The 13871-nt window shown below is 47.1% G+C and overlaps 1 protein-coding gene across 1 annotated transcript; it reads right to left on the reverse strand.

Annotated features, from left to right (window-relative positions):
• Nucleotides 1-5227: 5227 nt before the first annotated feature.
• LOC116078728 (protein PELPK1-like) lies at nucleotides 5228-9301 on the reverse strand. The gene is made up of 4 exons (XM_031354063.1): nucleotides 9187-9301; nucleotides 7171-8184; nucleotides 5930-5961; nucleotides 5228-5492 (listed from the first exon to the last, which is right to left on the reverse strand). The coding sequence occupies exons 1-4, from the start codon at nucleotides 9299-9301 to the stop codon at nucleotides 5370-5372; spliced, it is 1284 nt and encodes a 427-aa protein (XP_031209923.1). The 3' UTR covers nucleotides 5228-5369.
• Nucleotides 9302-13871: the final 4570 nt, after the last annotated feature.

Raw genomic sequence — 13871 nt, forward strand, 5'->3', positions numbered from 1 at the left:
CAGGCTGGCCTCCAACTCAGAAATCCACCTGCCTCTGCCTCCCAAGTGCTGGGATTAAAGGCATGTGCTACCACTACCCAGGCCCCTCCCTTTTTAAAAAGATTTATCTTTTATGTGTGAGGACACTGCAGCTGTACAGATGGCCGTGAGCCATCATGTATGTGGCTGCTGGGAATTGAACTCAGGACCTCTGCCAGCTGGTGTAATTCATTGTAGCTGTCTTCAGACGCACCAGAAGAGGGCGTCAGATCTCATTGCGAGTGGTTGTGAGCCACCATGTGGTTGCTGAGATCTGAACTCAGGACCTTTGGAAGAGCAGTCAGTGCTCTTACCTGATGAGCCATCTCGCTAGTTCCAGCTCCCCCTTTCAAAAAAAAAAAAAAAAATCATGGGGCCGGCGAGATGGCTCAGCGGGTAAGAGCAGTGGCTGCTGTACCAAAGGTCCTGAGTTCAAATCCCAGCAACTACATCGTGGCTCACAACCATCTATAATGAGATCTGATGCCCTCTTCTGGTGTGACATTAGACACAGAAAACTGTAAGCAAGTCCCTCATGCATGGTCTCTGGTCACAGCAATGGAACAGTGACAGACGCAGCACCCTTGACCTTTGTTGGTGCTTCCTGGCTCACATTGCTACCTCCTGCATGGTGTGTGGATTTAAGGCCTACTTAGTCCATACTGGTGTTGACAGAAGAGGCAATGCTCTTGCCCAGAATATACAAGGCCCTGGATTCAAACCCCAGTTAATACAGAAATAAGCAAGGTATGGGGCCACAAGTTCATAGTCCAAGGACATGATGCTAGACCAGGCAGGGTTATAAGACTCTGTCTGGAAAAACTGAACAGCAACACTTGGTCAGCACCTCCCAGAGCATCAGGCTCCCTTCCCAGCACTGGTGCTAGGCAGCTCACAACTGCCAACTCTTCCCTTTATCTCAGAATAACTCTGTATCAAGGTCCTACCACTTTAATACAGCAAGGCACTCTGTATTAGCCAGGCATGGAGGTCATGCTTGTAATCCTAGTCTTTGGGAAACTGAGGCAAGAGGATTGCCACTGACTTCCAGGCCAGTGGTCAGGCTGCAGATTCCAGCCAATCTTTTGGTTACAGCTAGACCATTTCGAGATAGACACACACATATCCTCCTGCATTAATGTAATGATTCTTCAGGCCTCTTTGTCTTCAAACACCTTTTCTCTGGGCTCTGAAGTTTATGAATGGCATTGTGAGTGTGAGTGTCTTCATTAATTTTGTGGATCTCTAAGGGCAAGGACTCTATCTCTCTAAATCCTGGCTTGAGAGTAGCCATGCACCCTGTGGGTGCTCAGGAAATGTTTTGACCGGCTGTAAACAACATTTAGTCCTCTGGAGTGTTCAACACAGCACAAAATGCATCAATTTAAAGTGAATTTATGGTTGGAGAGATGACTCAAAAATGAAGAGCATTTGTTCCTCTTGCACAGGACTCAGGTTTGGTACCTAGCTTGTAACAGGACACCCTCTCCAATCTCAGAGGGTACCCAGCATGCACACACATACGATAGTACACCTTCTAATGGATTTAAAATTGTACAACCTACTTACATATAACTTTCCCTCTTCTTTGGTTTCTGAAACAGTGTCTTGCTATATAGCTCTGGCTGGCCTGCTCCAATTTATCCCAAACTGTGGCAATCCTTCTGCCTCAGCTTCCTGAGTGCTGAGATTAAAGGTGTGCACTACCACCTGGCTGAGACCTTTTTGTTTTGTTTTTCGAGACAGGGTTTCTCTGTGTAGCCCTGGCTGTCCTGGAACTCACTCTGTAGACCATGCTGGCCTCAAACTCAGAGATCCACCTGCCTCTGCCTCCACCACTCCAGCACTTCCTGAGTGCTGGGATTAAAGGCATACGCCACCACTGCCAGGCCGAGACCTTCATTCTTACCAACTTTTTTATCTCTTCGCTTTTGGTGAGTTTTTAATATTATTCATAAAACGTGATTTAATAGCTAAGAGGGTTATGAGAGGTATGCAGGGACTTACACCTAAACTATACGTTTTACATGCGTAAATATCTGAATATTTGAGATCAGCTAAGTAAGGCATGCTCCTGAGCTAACTGAGGCAAGGTTTCATCTCCATTATTTTTTTCTTTCTCCTAGGTACCATGTTGCATCTCTAAGCCCATGACATTTCCACTGTGGACTAGGGTTTGTTTTGGAACTGGTCCTTCAAGGGACAAAAAAATTCTCATCCAAACTTATTGCAAACTACTGCCACTGTAAACCACCATAAGCCAAATCCCAGAACTGCATTTGCAGGTTTTGTTCCAGTTTTTACCAGGACAAAGAAAATGTTAAGCTGTCCCTCTTACTAAAGGCCAGAGTCAATGTTTGCCAACTGCAATTTTTCTGATTTTAGACTTGCCTTTCTTTTCCGTTGGTGGTGCTGGGGATCAACCCCAAGGTCATATACATGCTAGACAAACAAACACTCTAGCATGCAATTACCTAGCCCTTGGTTTTCTGAGAAAAGGCCTTATGACGTAGCTCAATTCTTCTACCTCAGACTTTGAGGTATATACCATGCCTGGCTGAGGCTACTGACCATTCCAATGAGAAAGATTTCTGTGACAGAGAAAATGAAGGAAAACCTGTTTAAGGAAAAACTGCAAGGATTGAGAAATGTAGTGTAGATTAAAACTATTGACAGCTGGTTGTGGTGGCATGTGCCATTAATGCCAGGCCTTAGGAGGTAGAATTAGACAGGTCTCCAAGTTTGAGGCCAGCCTGTTCAACAGAGTGAGCTCTAGGACAGACAAGGCTATGCAGACAGCCCATTCCTGGTTTAAGAGAAATGAGCCTTGGTAAGAGCAGCTGGAGATAACTGACGGTGGTTAAAGACAATTTGTTCTACATCCAGCCAAAAGGATCATTAACACTTCAACTGTTTTTTTTTTTTTTTTTTTTTTTTTTTTTTTTTTTTTTTTTTTTTTTTTTTTTTTTTTTTTTTTTTTTCTGCAGCAGTGGAGGGGCTCTACTGCTGCTAATCCTAGAAGTCCCCAGGGCGGCAGGGGCTGAGAGTGGGTAATTCACCAGAAAATGGGCTCTTGGATTATGCTCTTCTCCACGGCTCCTCTCAAGTGTTTAATTAAGAGCTGACTACTACAAAATAAAATGGAACTGCAGTTTTGAGAACTGTCCAGGGAGTCGCAACGATTGTGCAGGGATGGCAGAGGCACGTTGGGAAAAGGAGTCATTTTCATTTGCCATGACATTTCCACTGTGGAATGGGGTTCCAGGGGCATCGGGTCCTTCAGAGGATAAAAGGCTTGTGGGTGTCTTAGTAAATGACAGTTTCGTTTAACTCCGTCATGAAAACAGTTGTCTTGTCCAATCTGCCTACAGACCACATGAAGCTGAGGGAAGCTATGAACACAGCCTAGCATAAGACCGTGTTTTCCTTGTAATTTACTGAGTGGGTCAGGAGTATGAACGCTGTAAATCTGTGGAGAGCTTTTGAGGCCACTTGGCAGGAATCTTGGCATTGGGCCAGGACAAGGAAGTACATTCAGGCAGGATCTAATTTTAGGCTAGAACAAAAAGCAAGCTTCAGGCAAGGCTAGGACAGGGGTATCCTGGTCATCCTGATGAGCCCTTAGAAACAGTGATCACAAGAGTGATCGCAGAGCTGCTTGCCTTGCTGGCTCATTGCATGTTTGTCCCTCAACCTGGAACTGACCTTACTATCTGCACGTAATTAAAATGGTATAAAAACAGATTGGAAAAAAAAAACCTTCCTCAGAACTGGCTGGGGTCATGCTACAGTGTTGTCTTAGTCAGGGTTTCTATTCCTGCACAACATCATGACCAAGAAGCAAGTTGGGGAGGAAAGGGTTTATTGAGCTTACACTTCCACATGGCTGTTGATCACCAGAGGAAGTCAGGACTGGAACTCAAGCAGGTCAGGAAGCAGGAGCTGATGCAGAGGCCATGGAGGGATGTTCTTTTCTGGCTTGCTTCCCCTGGCTTGCTCAGCCTGCTCTCTCTTATAGAGCCCAAGACCTCCAGCTCAGGGATGGTACCACCCACAAGGGGCAATTGAGAAAATGCCCCACAGCTGGATCTCATGGAGGCACTTCCCCAACTGAAGCTCCCTTCTGTGATAACTCCAACCTGTGTCAAGTTGACACACAAAACTAGCCACTACAAGTGTTGTCTTTTTTTCTTTTTAATCCTTGCTGCCCTGGAGAATGTTGTTAAGCTGGCTTGGTCATAAGTCACCATGAAAGATCAAAGTCAGGGTTGCTGCCGTCTCCTCTGGGAAAGTATCCCCTGAGGGCTACCCTGTTCTGGGAGATGCTCCCACGTCCACGCACTCACACTCAAGTATACCCAAAGGGTGTGGAGGATGGGGATGGGAAAGGAATCAGGGGTAACTTTAAATAAATCACATGTAGCCGGCTGTTGGTGGCGCACACCTTTAATCCCAGCACTCAGGAGGCAGAGGCAGGTGGATTTCTGAGTTCTGAGGCTAGCCTGGTCTACAGAATGAGTTCCAGGACAGCTAGGGCTACACAGAGAAACCCTGTCTTGAAAAAATATTTAAGCAATAAGATTGGATGAGGGTTGGGCAGTGGTGGCGCACGCCTTTAATCCTAGCACTTGGGGTTAAGAACATTGACTTCTCTTCCAAAAAACACAGGCCAGCTAACAGCTCCTAACCACTGAGCCATCTCTCCAGTCCTTTTACTGTTTACTGAACAATTTGTATTGGCTCACAAATTTAATCGCAGCACTCAGGAAGCGAGGAAGTGCCCAGGACAGCCAGGGTTACATAGAAATGGTCTTGGGGGAAAAAAAAACCCAACAAAAACAATTTCCTTAGAGAAGAAATAACATCAAAGGTTATTTATATAAAAAGACTCATTCTTACATTCATACAAACTCAATAGGCTCTGGAGAAAGCTGCAAGCCTACATCCTTCCTAACAATTCCTAATTAGCAACTGAGAGACCTACAGACTAAAGCAGTGGTTCAGGACCACTCTCAGAATGTGGACCAATTTTGTCTTAGTCAGGGTTTCTATTCCTGCACTAACACCATGACCAAGAAGCAAGCTGGGGAGGAAAGGGTTTATTCAGCTTACTTCCACACGGCTGTTGATCAAAGGAAGTCAGAACTGGAACTCAAGCAGGAGCTGATGCAGAGGCCATGGAGAGATGTTACTTACTGGCTTGCTTCCCCTACTCAGGAAGGTGACGCGGCAGGATTGTCTAGTTCCAGGCCATCTGGGTTACACAGTCAATTCCAGAAAGGAAGGATAATTTACAGTAGAACCATGTTCTACACAGAATCTGGCCAACACGGACTTGCAGGCTAGAGCACTTAGGCAGGGACAAGAACAGGACCGTTGTGGCTGGAGATCCATCTCATGGTTGCTGGATAGGTCTTCAAACAAAATGGACAATACAAATCTTGGGGCGTTGGCTGTTCCCAGCTTTGTAGGTCCTAGTGAAAGGATGGAGATCAGTACCAATGTATGCAATCACATCATGCCCACCATATTCTGTCTGGCACAAGGAACACATGAAAGGTGCTGAAGATATAGGAGGATATTCTCGCACGCACGCTTCCTCCTTTCATCCTGGGACTGAAAGGGCTTACTATTGCCAAACCAGTCAATATAGCTCTGGAAGGGGCACTAGGCAGGCTACACTTCCTCTACTGACATCAGGTGGAGACCCTGAGCAAAGCTGATGAAAAGCCACTTCCTTCTCACCTCAACAGGCTACCCCAGCCCCTGGGCTCCAAACAGATTGTGCCAGCTAACCCCTGTAGCTATCAAAATGAATTGATCTCTCCCATGATTTGCAACAGGAATGGGGGATTTCTCATGGACCTTATATCTGAGCAATAATCTCACTCATGAACCAAATACGTCGTACCCTGGAAGGATGAAAACGAATTCTTTGGATACCTAGGGGAATAAAAAAAGAATTTTACTTCATGAAAAACTAGCAGCAGGCCTGAACACCCGCTGTTTCCTAGTAGATACATTGTGACCTTCACTGTTCCCTCTGACTATGCAGATTGTCTGCCTGAGTGCTGGGATTACAAGTGCATGCTGCTATGCCCCGCTACATGTTTGGAGGGTGCTCACCAAACAATCTTTTTGGCTTTTTTTGTTAGAATCTGCTGCTTTACCTGTATTATGTCTTACAAGCACTGGACTGCTGGCTTATGGGCCACGGCATACAGGGAGAACAGTATAATCTCTCAGGTGTAGGTCCTAGTCTTCTTTGTCTGAAGCAGTCTCGTTTGCCCAAGCTAGCCTCATATCTCATCGCAGGAACACTGGGATTACTGTGGTGTTATGGTATATGGCTTTTAGGCAGGGGAACCTTGCTAAGCCCTTTTCCCGGCTCAATCGGGAAGGCAGCTCAGTGGTCACTGTGGCCTTAGGCAGCCTGGGTAGTGGGAAGCAGACAACCACCTGGACATGCCTTATAAATATGATTGCTGTGCCAACAGGAGAAAAGTTCCCCTACTCATGTCTCTTCAGTCCAGCTGACTGGTTTGGGGACGTCCATAACTCCTCCACTGGTTCCCCACCACCACCCAATCGCTCAGTCTCTTAAGAACCTTCCTAGCACACACACATGCATCATCACATACAGGGAAGGAAGGGGATACTGGCAAATAGTCTTGTGAGAATTTTTGGTTTTTGAATGATTTTTGGCAAAAACTCCCAAAACAAATATTGTAAGAATGTCTTGCTTTAACTCCACATCTGGAGCTATGGGGCTGTTTCTCAACAGTCGACAATGATTTGTCTCGTGCTCTAGCAAAGGCATGATTTTGCCAGGTGCAGATATTTTATGGGATTGTGTGACTTTCTGGGGATTGTTCAGATGGTATATAAACAGTGCCTGGTCATGATTTGTTAGTCATGTGCAAATAAGAATACCTTGATACTTAGATACCTTGATCAAACTTGCCAAGAACTCAATGTACTTAATAATCAGGATACCACCATCACCTCCTTTCCAACCTTCTTTCCTCCCTATCTGTTTTTCTCTAGTTTTAGGGGTTTGAAAAGGTGGAAGAAAAGGTGTAGAGAAGGGAAGCATAGAACCTACAGAGTGGCTAATGCTGGCTACTAATTATGATAGGAAAGTTGCCTTACCAAAATATGACTTTTTATAATGGACTACAGATGGTCTAGCAGTTCTTTGGACATCAGGCACAGCATCTCTTTGGGGTGAAGGGACTTTGGGCTCAGCAGCTCTTTGAGGTGAAGGGACCTCTGGCTCAGCAGCTCCTTCAGGTGACAGGACTTCCAGCTCAGCATCTCTTTGGGGTGAAGGGACCTTGGGCTCAGCAGGTACTTGAGGTGAAGGGACCTCGGGCTCTGCAGCTACTTGAGGTGAAGGGACCTCTGGCTCAGCCACTGTGTGAGGTGAAGGGACCTTGGGCTCAGCAGGTACTTGAGGTGAAGGGACCTTGGGCTCAGCAGGTACTTGAGGTGAAGGGACCTCTGGCTCAGCAGGTACTTGAGGTGAAGGGACCTGGGGCTCTGCAGCGCCTTCAGGTGACAGGACTTCCAGTTCATCAGGTACTTGAGGTGAAGGGACCTCTGGCTCAGCAGCTGTGTGAGGTGAAGTGACCTCGGGCTCAGCAGCTGTGTGAGGTGAAGTGACCTCGTGCTCAACAGCTACTTGAGGTGAAGGGACCTTGGGCTCAGCAGGTACTTGAGGTGAAGGGACCTGGGGCTCAGCAGCTACTTGAGGTGAAGGGACCTTGGGCTCAGCAGCTACTTGAGGTGAAGGGACCTGGGGCTCAGCAGGTACTTGAGGTGAAGGGACCTGGGGCTCAGCAGGTACTTGAGGTGAAGGGACCTGGGGCTCTGCAGTGCCTTCAGGTGACAGGACTTCCAGTTCAGCAGGTACTTGAGGTGAAGGGACCTTGGGCTCAGCAGGTACTTGAAGTGAAGGGACCTCAGACTCAGCTGTGTGAGGTGAAGGGACTTCAGGCTCAGCAGCTACTTGAGGTGATGTGACCTCCGGCTGAGCAGCTACTTGAGGTGAAGGGACATCAGGCTCAGCAGCTGTGTGAGGTGAAGTGACCTCTGGCTGAGCAGCTTCTTGAGGGACCTTGGGCTCAGCAGCGCCTTCAGGTGATAGGACTTCCAGTTCAGCAGCTACTTAAGGTGAAGGGACTTCAGGCTCAGCAGCTGTGTGAGGTGAAGGGACCTCTTGGCTCAGCAGGAACGTGAGGTGAAGGGACCTCCGGCTCAGCAGCTACTTGAGGTGAAGGGACCTGGGGCTCTGCAGCGCCTTCAGGTGACAGGACTTCCAGTTCAGCAACTCCTTGAGGTGAAGGGATCTCTGGCTCAGCAGCTCCTTGAGGTGAAGGGACCTCAGGCTCAGCAGAGCCTTCAGGTGACAGTACTTCCAGTTCAGCGGGTACTTGAGGTGAAGGGACCTCGGGCTCAGCAGGTACTTGAGGTGAAGGAACTTCGGGCTCAGCAGCTACTTGAGGTGAAGGGACCTCGGGCTCAGCAGCTCTTTCAGGTGACAGGACTTCTGGCTCAGGAGCTCCTTTAGGTGAAGGGATTTCTGGCTCAGTAGCCCCTTCAGGTGACAGACTTCTGGCTTAGCAGCTCTTTGGGGTGACAGGACCTTGGGCTCAGCAGTTCCTTGAGACGAAGAGAAGTCTTTGTTATCCAGGGAGCTCTGCAGTGCCTTTTTCTTATCCTTCAGGAGCTAAGGGCAAAGGTTTTATGTTGAAGGACAGCCATAGGAACCAGGTAGACAGCTCCCTAGGGTAATTCCCAGAGAAATCTGTGGCATTGATCAAACAAGTCTTACGTGTATATCTGGATTTAGCCATAAACAGAATTTGTATGTTAAAGTTCTTTTTTCTGGGCATGATGGGGCTTGGGCATGCAAGTGCCATAGTGTGGTCATGAGTGGCCATCATATCCTAACAACCCCATGGAGTAACTCCTTTAATATGGGTTTGGGGGGATCTAACTAGGCCATCAGGCTTACATGACAAATGCCCTTTACCTGATGAGTCATGTTTGCTCTTGCCATTGCATTTTCTTTGATACAGAGTCTCAGGTAGCTCAGGCTACCCCTGAGCTTGTTTGTATGTATGCATGTTTGCATGTAGGTTTGCATCTCCAGGGCATCTGTACCGTTCTGGCTCTCCCGGGGCTTACTCCAGAGACCTTGCTGGCTCTCCAGGCGGAGTGCTGAGGACAGGTATGTGCCTCCACGCCAGGCAAATTGAGTTGGATCCCCAAAACCCATGTTGAAGTAGGAGATAGACTCCATGGACTTTAGTATTCCTGGTTCTTGTGACTGGTGACAAATTAATGGTTGAGGGTTTGTACTGCCAGCCTCTTTTAATGGAGGTACAAGCCTTTAATCCCAGTCCTTGGGAGGCAGAGTCAGGTGGATCTCCATGAGTTGGAGGCCAGCCTGGTTTACAGAGTGACTTCCAGGACAGCCAGGGGTACACAGAGAAACACTGTCTCGAAAAACCAAACAATAAAAGCTAAGACAATGCATTGTTATGTGTGTGTGTGTGTGGGGGGGGTCTTCATTGTTTTAAGTAGATATGCAAATCAGTCTTGTAGCAAAGTGCTTGCTCAGACCCCTCCTCTTTGATGCTGGCCTAGAGATAGATAAATACTATCTTATCTGCTGGAAGTTAACCATTCAGTGCTTGACATTTACAAATCAGATTGGATGGGCGAGTGAATGGTTAGCACTGGCTAGCCCACCAGGGTTGTTTCTTTTTCCTTTTTTTTTTCAGATTTATTTACTTATTATATGTAAGTACACTATAGCTGTCTTCAGATACCCCAGAAGATAGTGTCAGATCTCATTACAGGTGGTTGTGAGCTACCATGTGGTTGCTGGGATTTGAACTCATGACCTTTGGAAGAGCAGTCAGAGCTCTTAACCGCTGAGCCATCTCTTCAGCCCCAGGGTTGTTCTTGTGAGATGAATATTCAAGCTAAGAAGAGCACAGAGAGGATAATGTACTGAACATAGTGCGGTATGCTTATAATCTTACTATTTGTGAAACAGAGAGTTAGGATTGCTTCTAGGCCAGGCTGGACTATGTAGGGGCCCCTTTGTTATTCAAGACAGGGGAGGCCCTCTTTTAAAAGATCCTAAAATACAAAAACTTGCCGGCAGGTTATCTAAGCTGGTCAAGTGCTTGCCTAGCAGGCACAAAACTCCCTGGATTCAGTGCCAACCCCACATAAAGGAAGCATGACCGTGAATGGCTGTAGCCAATACAGGGGAGATGCAGCCAGCCCATAGGTTCTGGAAGGAAGGTTATAAAAAGTTTGAGGCCAGCCTGGGCTACTTTTGATACTTGTGATGCTGTCTTAGAAAAGCCAAATCCCTGCCAGGCAGTGTTGGCACACGTCTTTAATCCCAGCACTTGGGAGGCAGAGGCCTCCCAAGATTTCTGAGTTCGAGGCCAGCCTGGTCTACAGAGTGAGTTCCAGAATAGCCAGGGCTACTCAGAGAAACCCTGTCTGGAAAAACCAAAAAAAAGCCAAATCCCAGGATTTTGTATTAAGTTAGAAAACAGGATTAAACTTTCTTTGCTTATGAGTAATTTCGTCACTGGGAAAGAGCCTTCAATTCAACTTCCTGCTTTAATATCATACCTTTGAGCTAACCTGTACACCTCTGCCTCCTTTCTGTAGAGGTTAGGCCTGGTTCTTTTTTTTTTTTTTTAAAGATTTATTTATTACATGTAAGCACTGTAGCTGTCTTCAGACACTCCAGAAGAGGGAGTCAGATCCCATTACAGATGGTTGTGAGCCACCATGTGGCTGATGGGATTTGAACTCAGGACATTTAGAAGAGCAGTCGGTGCTCTTACCTGCTGAGCCATCTCACCAGCCCTAGGCCTAGTTCTTAAGACTCAGACTCAATATATTTAAAATATCATGGCCATATAGCTAGGCTCTACTCTGACTACATCATAACTTAAGATAACACATTATCTTAACCTATATTGCACCACATGGCTGGTTACCTGTGCTCAAGTATGCATCTTTCTCAGGCAAATATCCCACCTGGCTCTCTCCCAGAATTTTCTCCTCCTGGAGATCCTATCTTCTATATCCTGCCTAAGCCAGAGGCTTGTTAGTTGACAGCTGATGCATCCATACAAGACATTCTCTCTAGATCTTTTGTTTGAGACTCATGCTATAGCCCTGGATGGCCTTAAACCCACCCTCTCACCCCAACAGCCAGGTTCACAGTCAGGTTCAACCCTTCCCTTTGAAATCTTAGAATTTTCTTCCTCCTTCCACACTTACAGAGATTTGTTTTTTCAGTCCCTCATTCTCTTTCTGCAAAATGTAGCAATCAGTCTTGCAGTCGCTGAGCTGTTGTGACAGGGCAGAGTTCTCGTCCTGTCAATGAGTAGACATTAGGATTAGAATATTAGAATAATGCGGTTGTGATGGTTCATGCATGCTTGGCTTAGGGAGTGGCACTGTTAGGAGGTATGGCCTTGAAGTAGGTGTGTCACTGTGGGCATGGGCTTTAATACCCTTGTCCTAGCTGCCTGAACGTCTTCTAGCTGCCTTTGGAACAAGAGGTGGAACTCTCAGCTCCTCCAGCCCACATCTGCCTGGACACTGCCATGCTCCCACCTTGATAACGGACTGAACCTCTCCCCTGTAAGCCAGGCCCAATTAAGTATCATTCTTAAGAGTAGCCTTGGTCATAGTTTCCGTTCACAACAGTAAAACACTAAGGCAGCAGTGCAGCCTTCCAAGGTAGGAGACTGGGGAGGGGCTGGCTTCCAAAAAGGGAGGGAGACTGAGGCTGGGGAGAAGGGATGTCTGGGAGCGGGGATGATGCTGGTGACTTAGCCAACCCAAAACTTGACCAGGCATGAATGAGATGCCATGGTGTTCTGCTTAACTGGCAGACTAAGAGAGTCAAGAGAGAGGTGAGACAAGAGGCAGAGGGATGGGCATCAATCAGTGGCTACCACTGATAGCTGTAATCCTACCCAGCCATGACGCTGAGTGGACCCCTTGGTCCATGAGGCCTGTGCTGCTGCTACTCAGGTCTGCTTGGGAGAATTCTCACGGGATGAGCACAGTCTCAGGTTCCACAGGGCTAACACCCTAGGCTCTTAAGCCTCCCAGAAAGATGGGGTGACTTAACTACTTTACTCTTCTGTAGCCCCCATGTCTTGTTTGTACACATACATGGGCATACATCTCACAAACACATTTCAGCTTTGGTTTTGGTTACACGGATTTTTATTTGAATACTGGTGCCCAAACTGCTGTGTGAGAGGGGGGCTACCCAATGACAGTGCTGGTGTCGGGCTGGTCGCTCCCCATCCCCACTGGCTCCTGCTGGCTCTTCTGGTCCTGCTTCGCTTCCTCAAAAGGCAGAAATAAAAAAGGACTGAGTCTGCACCGAACGGCCTCAATCATAACAAAACCTTTATCCCTGGGGTCCATGGGTGGGCTGGGCCTGAGTTCCCAAGGGGCTCTCCCCATGTTCAAGTTGGCTTCTGGCCTCATAATTCCACCCCTCTTTACAAGCAAAATGTAATGGTATACATCTTCTGGGCTTGGCCTAAAAACCCTTACTTTCATATCCCTTACTTCCACAGGGCCCCTAACTCTGCCACCTACCATTGTAGAAGCCCTGAGTTGCCTGATCTGTTTGTGGAGTCGCTGACACTCTTTGTACTTCTCTATGTAACAGGCTCTCCCAGCCTCTACCTTCGCCTTTAGGCATTCCACCTCTCTCACTAACTCTTCCTCTGTTGTTGCTTTGTTCTTAGGCTCCTGAAGTATAAGATACACAGTCCTTGCAGTTAGAGGGCTTTTGTATGAGAAATAACGACTTACTATATATGCAAGGGAATGTAGTTCAGATATAGATGTTTGCACAGCATATGCAAGGTCCTGAGTCCAATTCCCAGCACCAAGCCTTTCCCCCAAAGTCCTTGGGTTTTGAAAAATTTCAAAATTCACAAAATTTCCCCTACTAGACTCACATATGCCAAGCAGGGCAGTAAACATGTGGTTTGAATGAAGAAGGTGAATGGAACAGAAGTTCTGGGGTAGTGAAAGAGGAAGTGCACACTTAGCATATGCATAGCCCTGAGTTCAATCCCCATTGCCACACACAACCAACCAGTGAACTCTGCTCAGAACCCTGTGACCCATCTAACTACCAAGTCCCGGATTGTGCAGTGGAGTGCACCAATGTATGTTAAATGGGACCAGGTGCTGCTGCTATTTCAGAAGCCAGAAATGCCTTTGTAGGAAAGTCTCAGTTGTCAAGGTTGGGAAGTAATTCAGTTTCTCAAAGCCCAGTCTACGGGTACCTCGGATCTATCTGTCCCTTTGCAAACCCTATCCTGCACTTCCCGTTGCATACTAGAGGTGGGTTTTTAGACTGTGGGCTGGCTTCAAGCTCAGTATGCTGGTAGGGAAGACCTTGAACTCCCATTGCGCTTGCCTCTACTGTCTACCTGGCTGGAGGGGAGCTGTAAACACACAGCGCCCCACTGCGCTGGCCTCCACTGTCTGTCTGCCTGGCTGAGACAGTAAAGGGGAACTGTAAACTCAGTATTTTTTATACAGTCAGTTCTCAAATAGGATGAACCAAGGGTGATACAGCTACAGATAGCTTCAGACCTGAGAATCCTCAAGGCTTTCCATCCCTTCAGAAAACACAGCTTTCGGGTACCTGTCAGCATCATGAGGCCTCTTTTCGAGCAAGTTGTATATAGGAAATTAGTCTGTTAATTAGGGTTGCCTTGCTACATAACTACTTCTAAAAATGACTTAATTAATGATCGCTAACA

Source organism: Mastomys coucha, unplaced genomic scaffold, assembly GCF_008632895.1.
Source record: "Mastomys coucha isolate ucsf_1 unplaced genomic scaffold, UCSF_Mcou_1 pScaffold5, whole genome shotgun sequence".
Classification (NCBI taxonomy): Eukaryota; Metazoa; Chordata; class Mammalia; order Rodentia; family Muridae; genus Mastomys; species Mastomys coucha.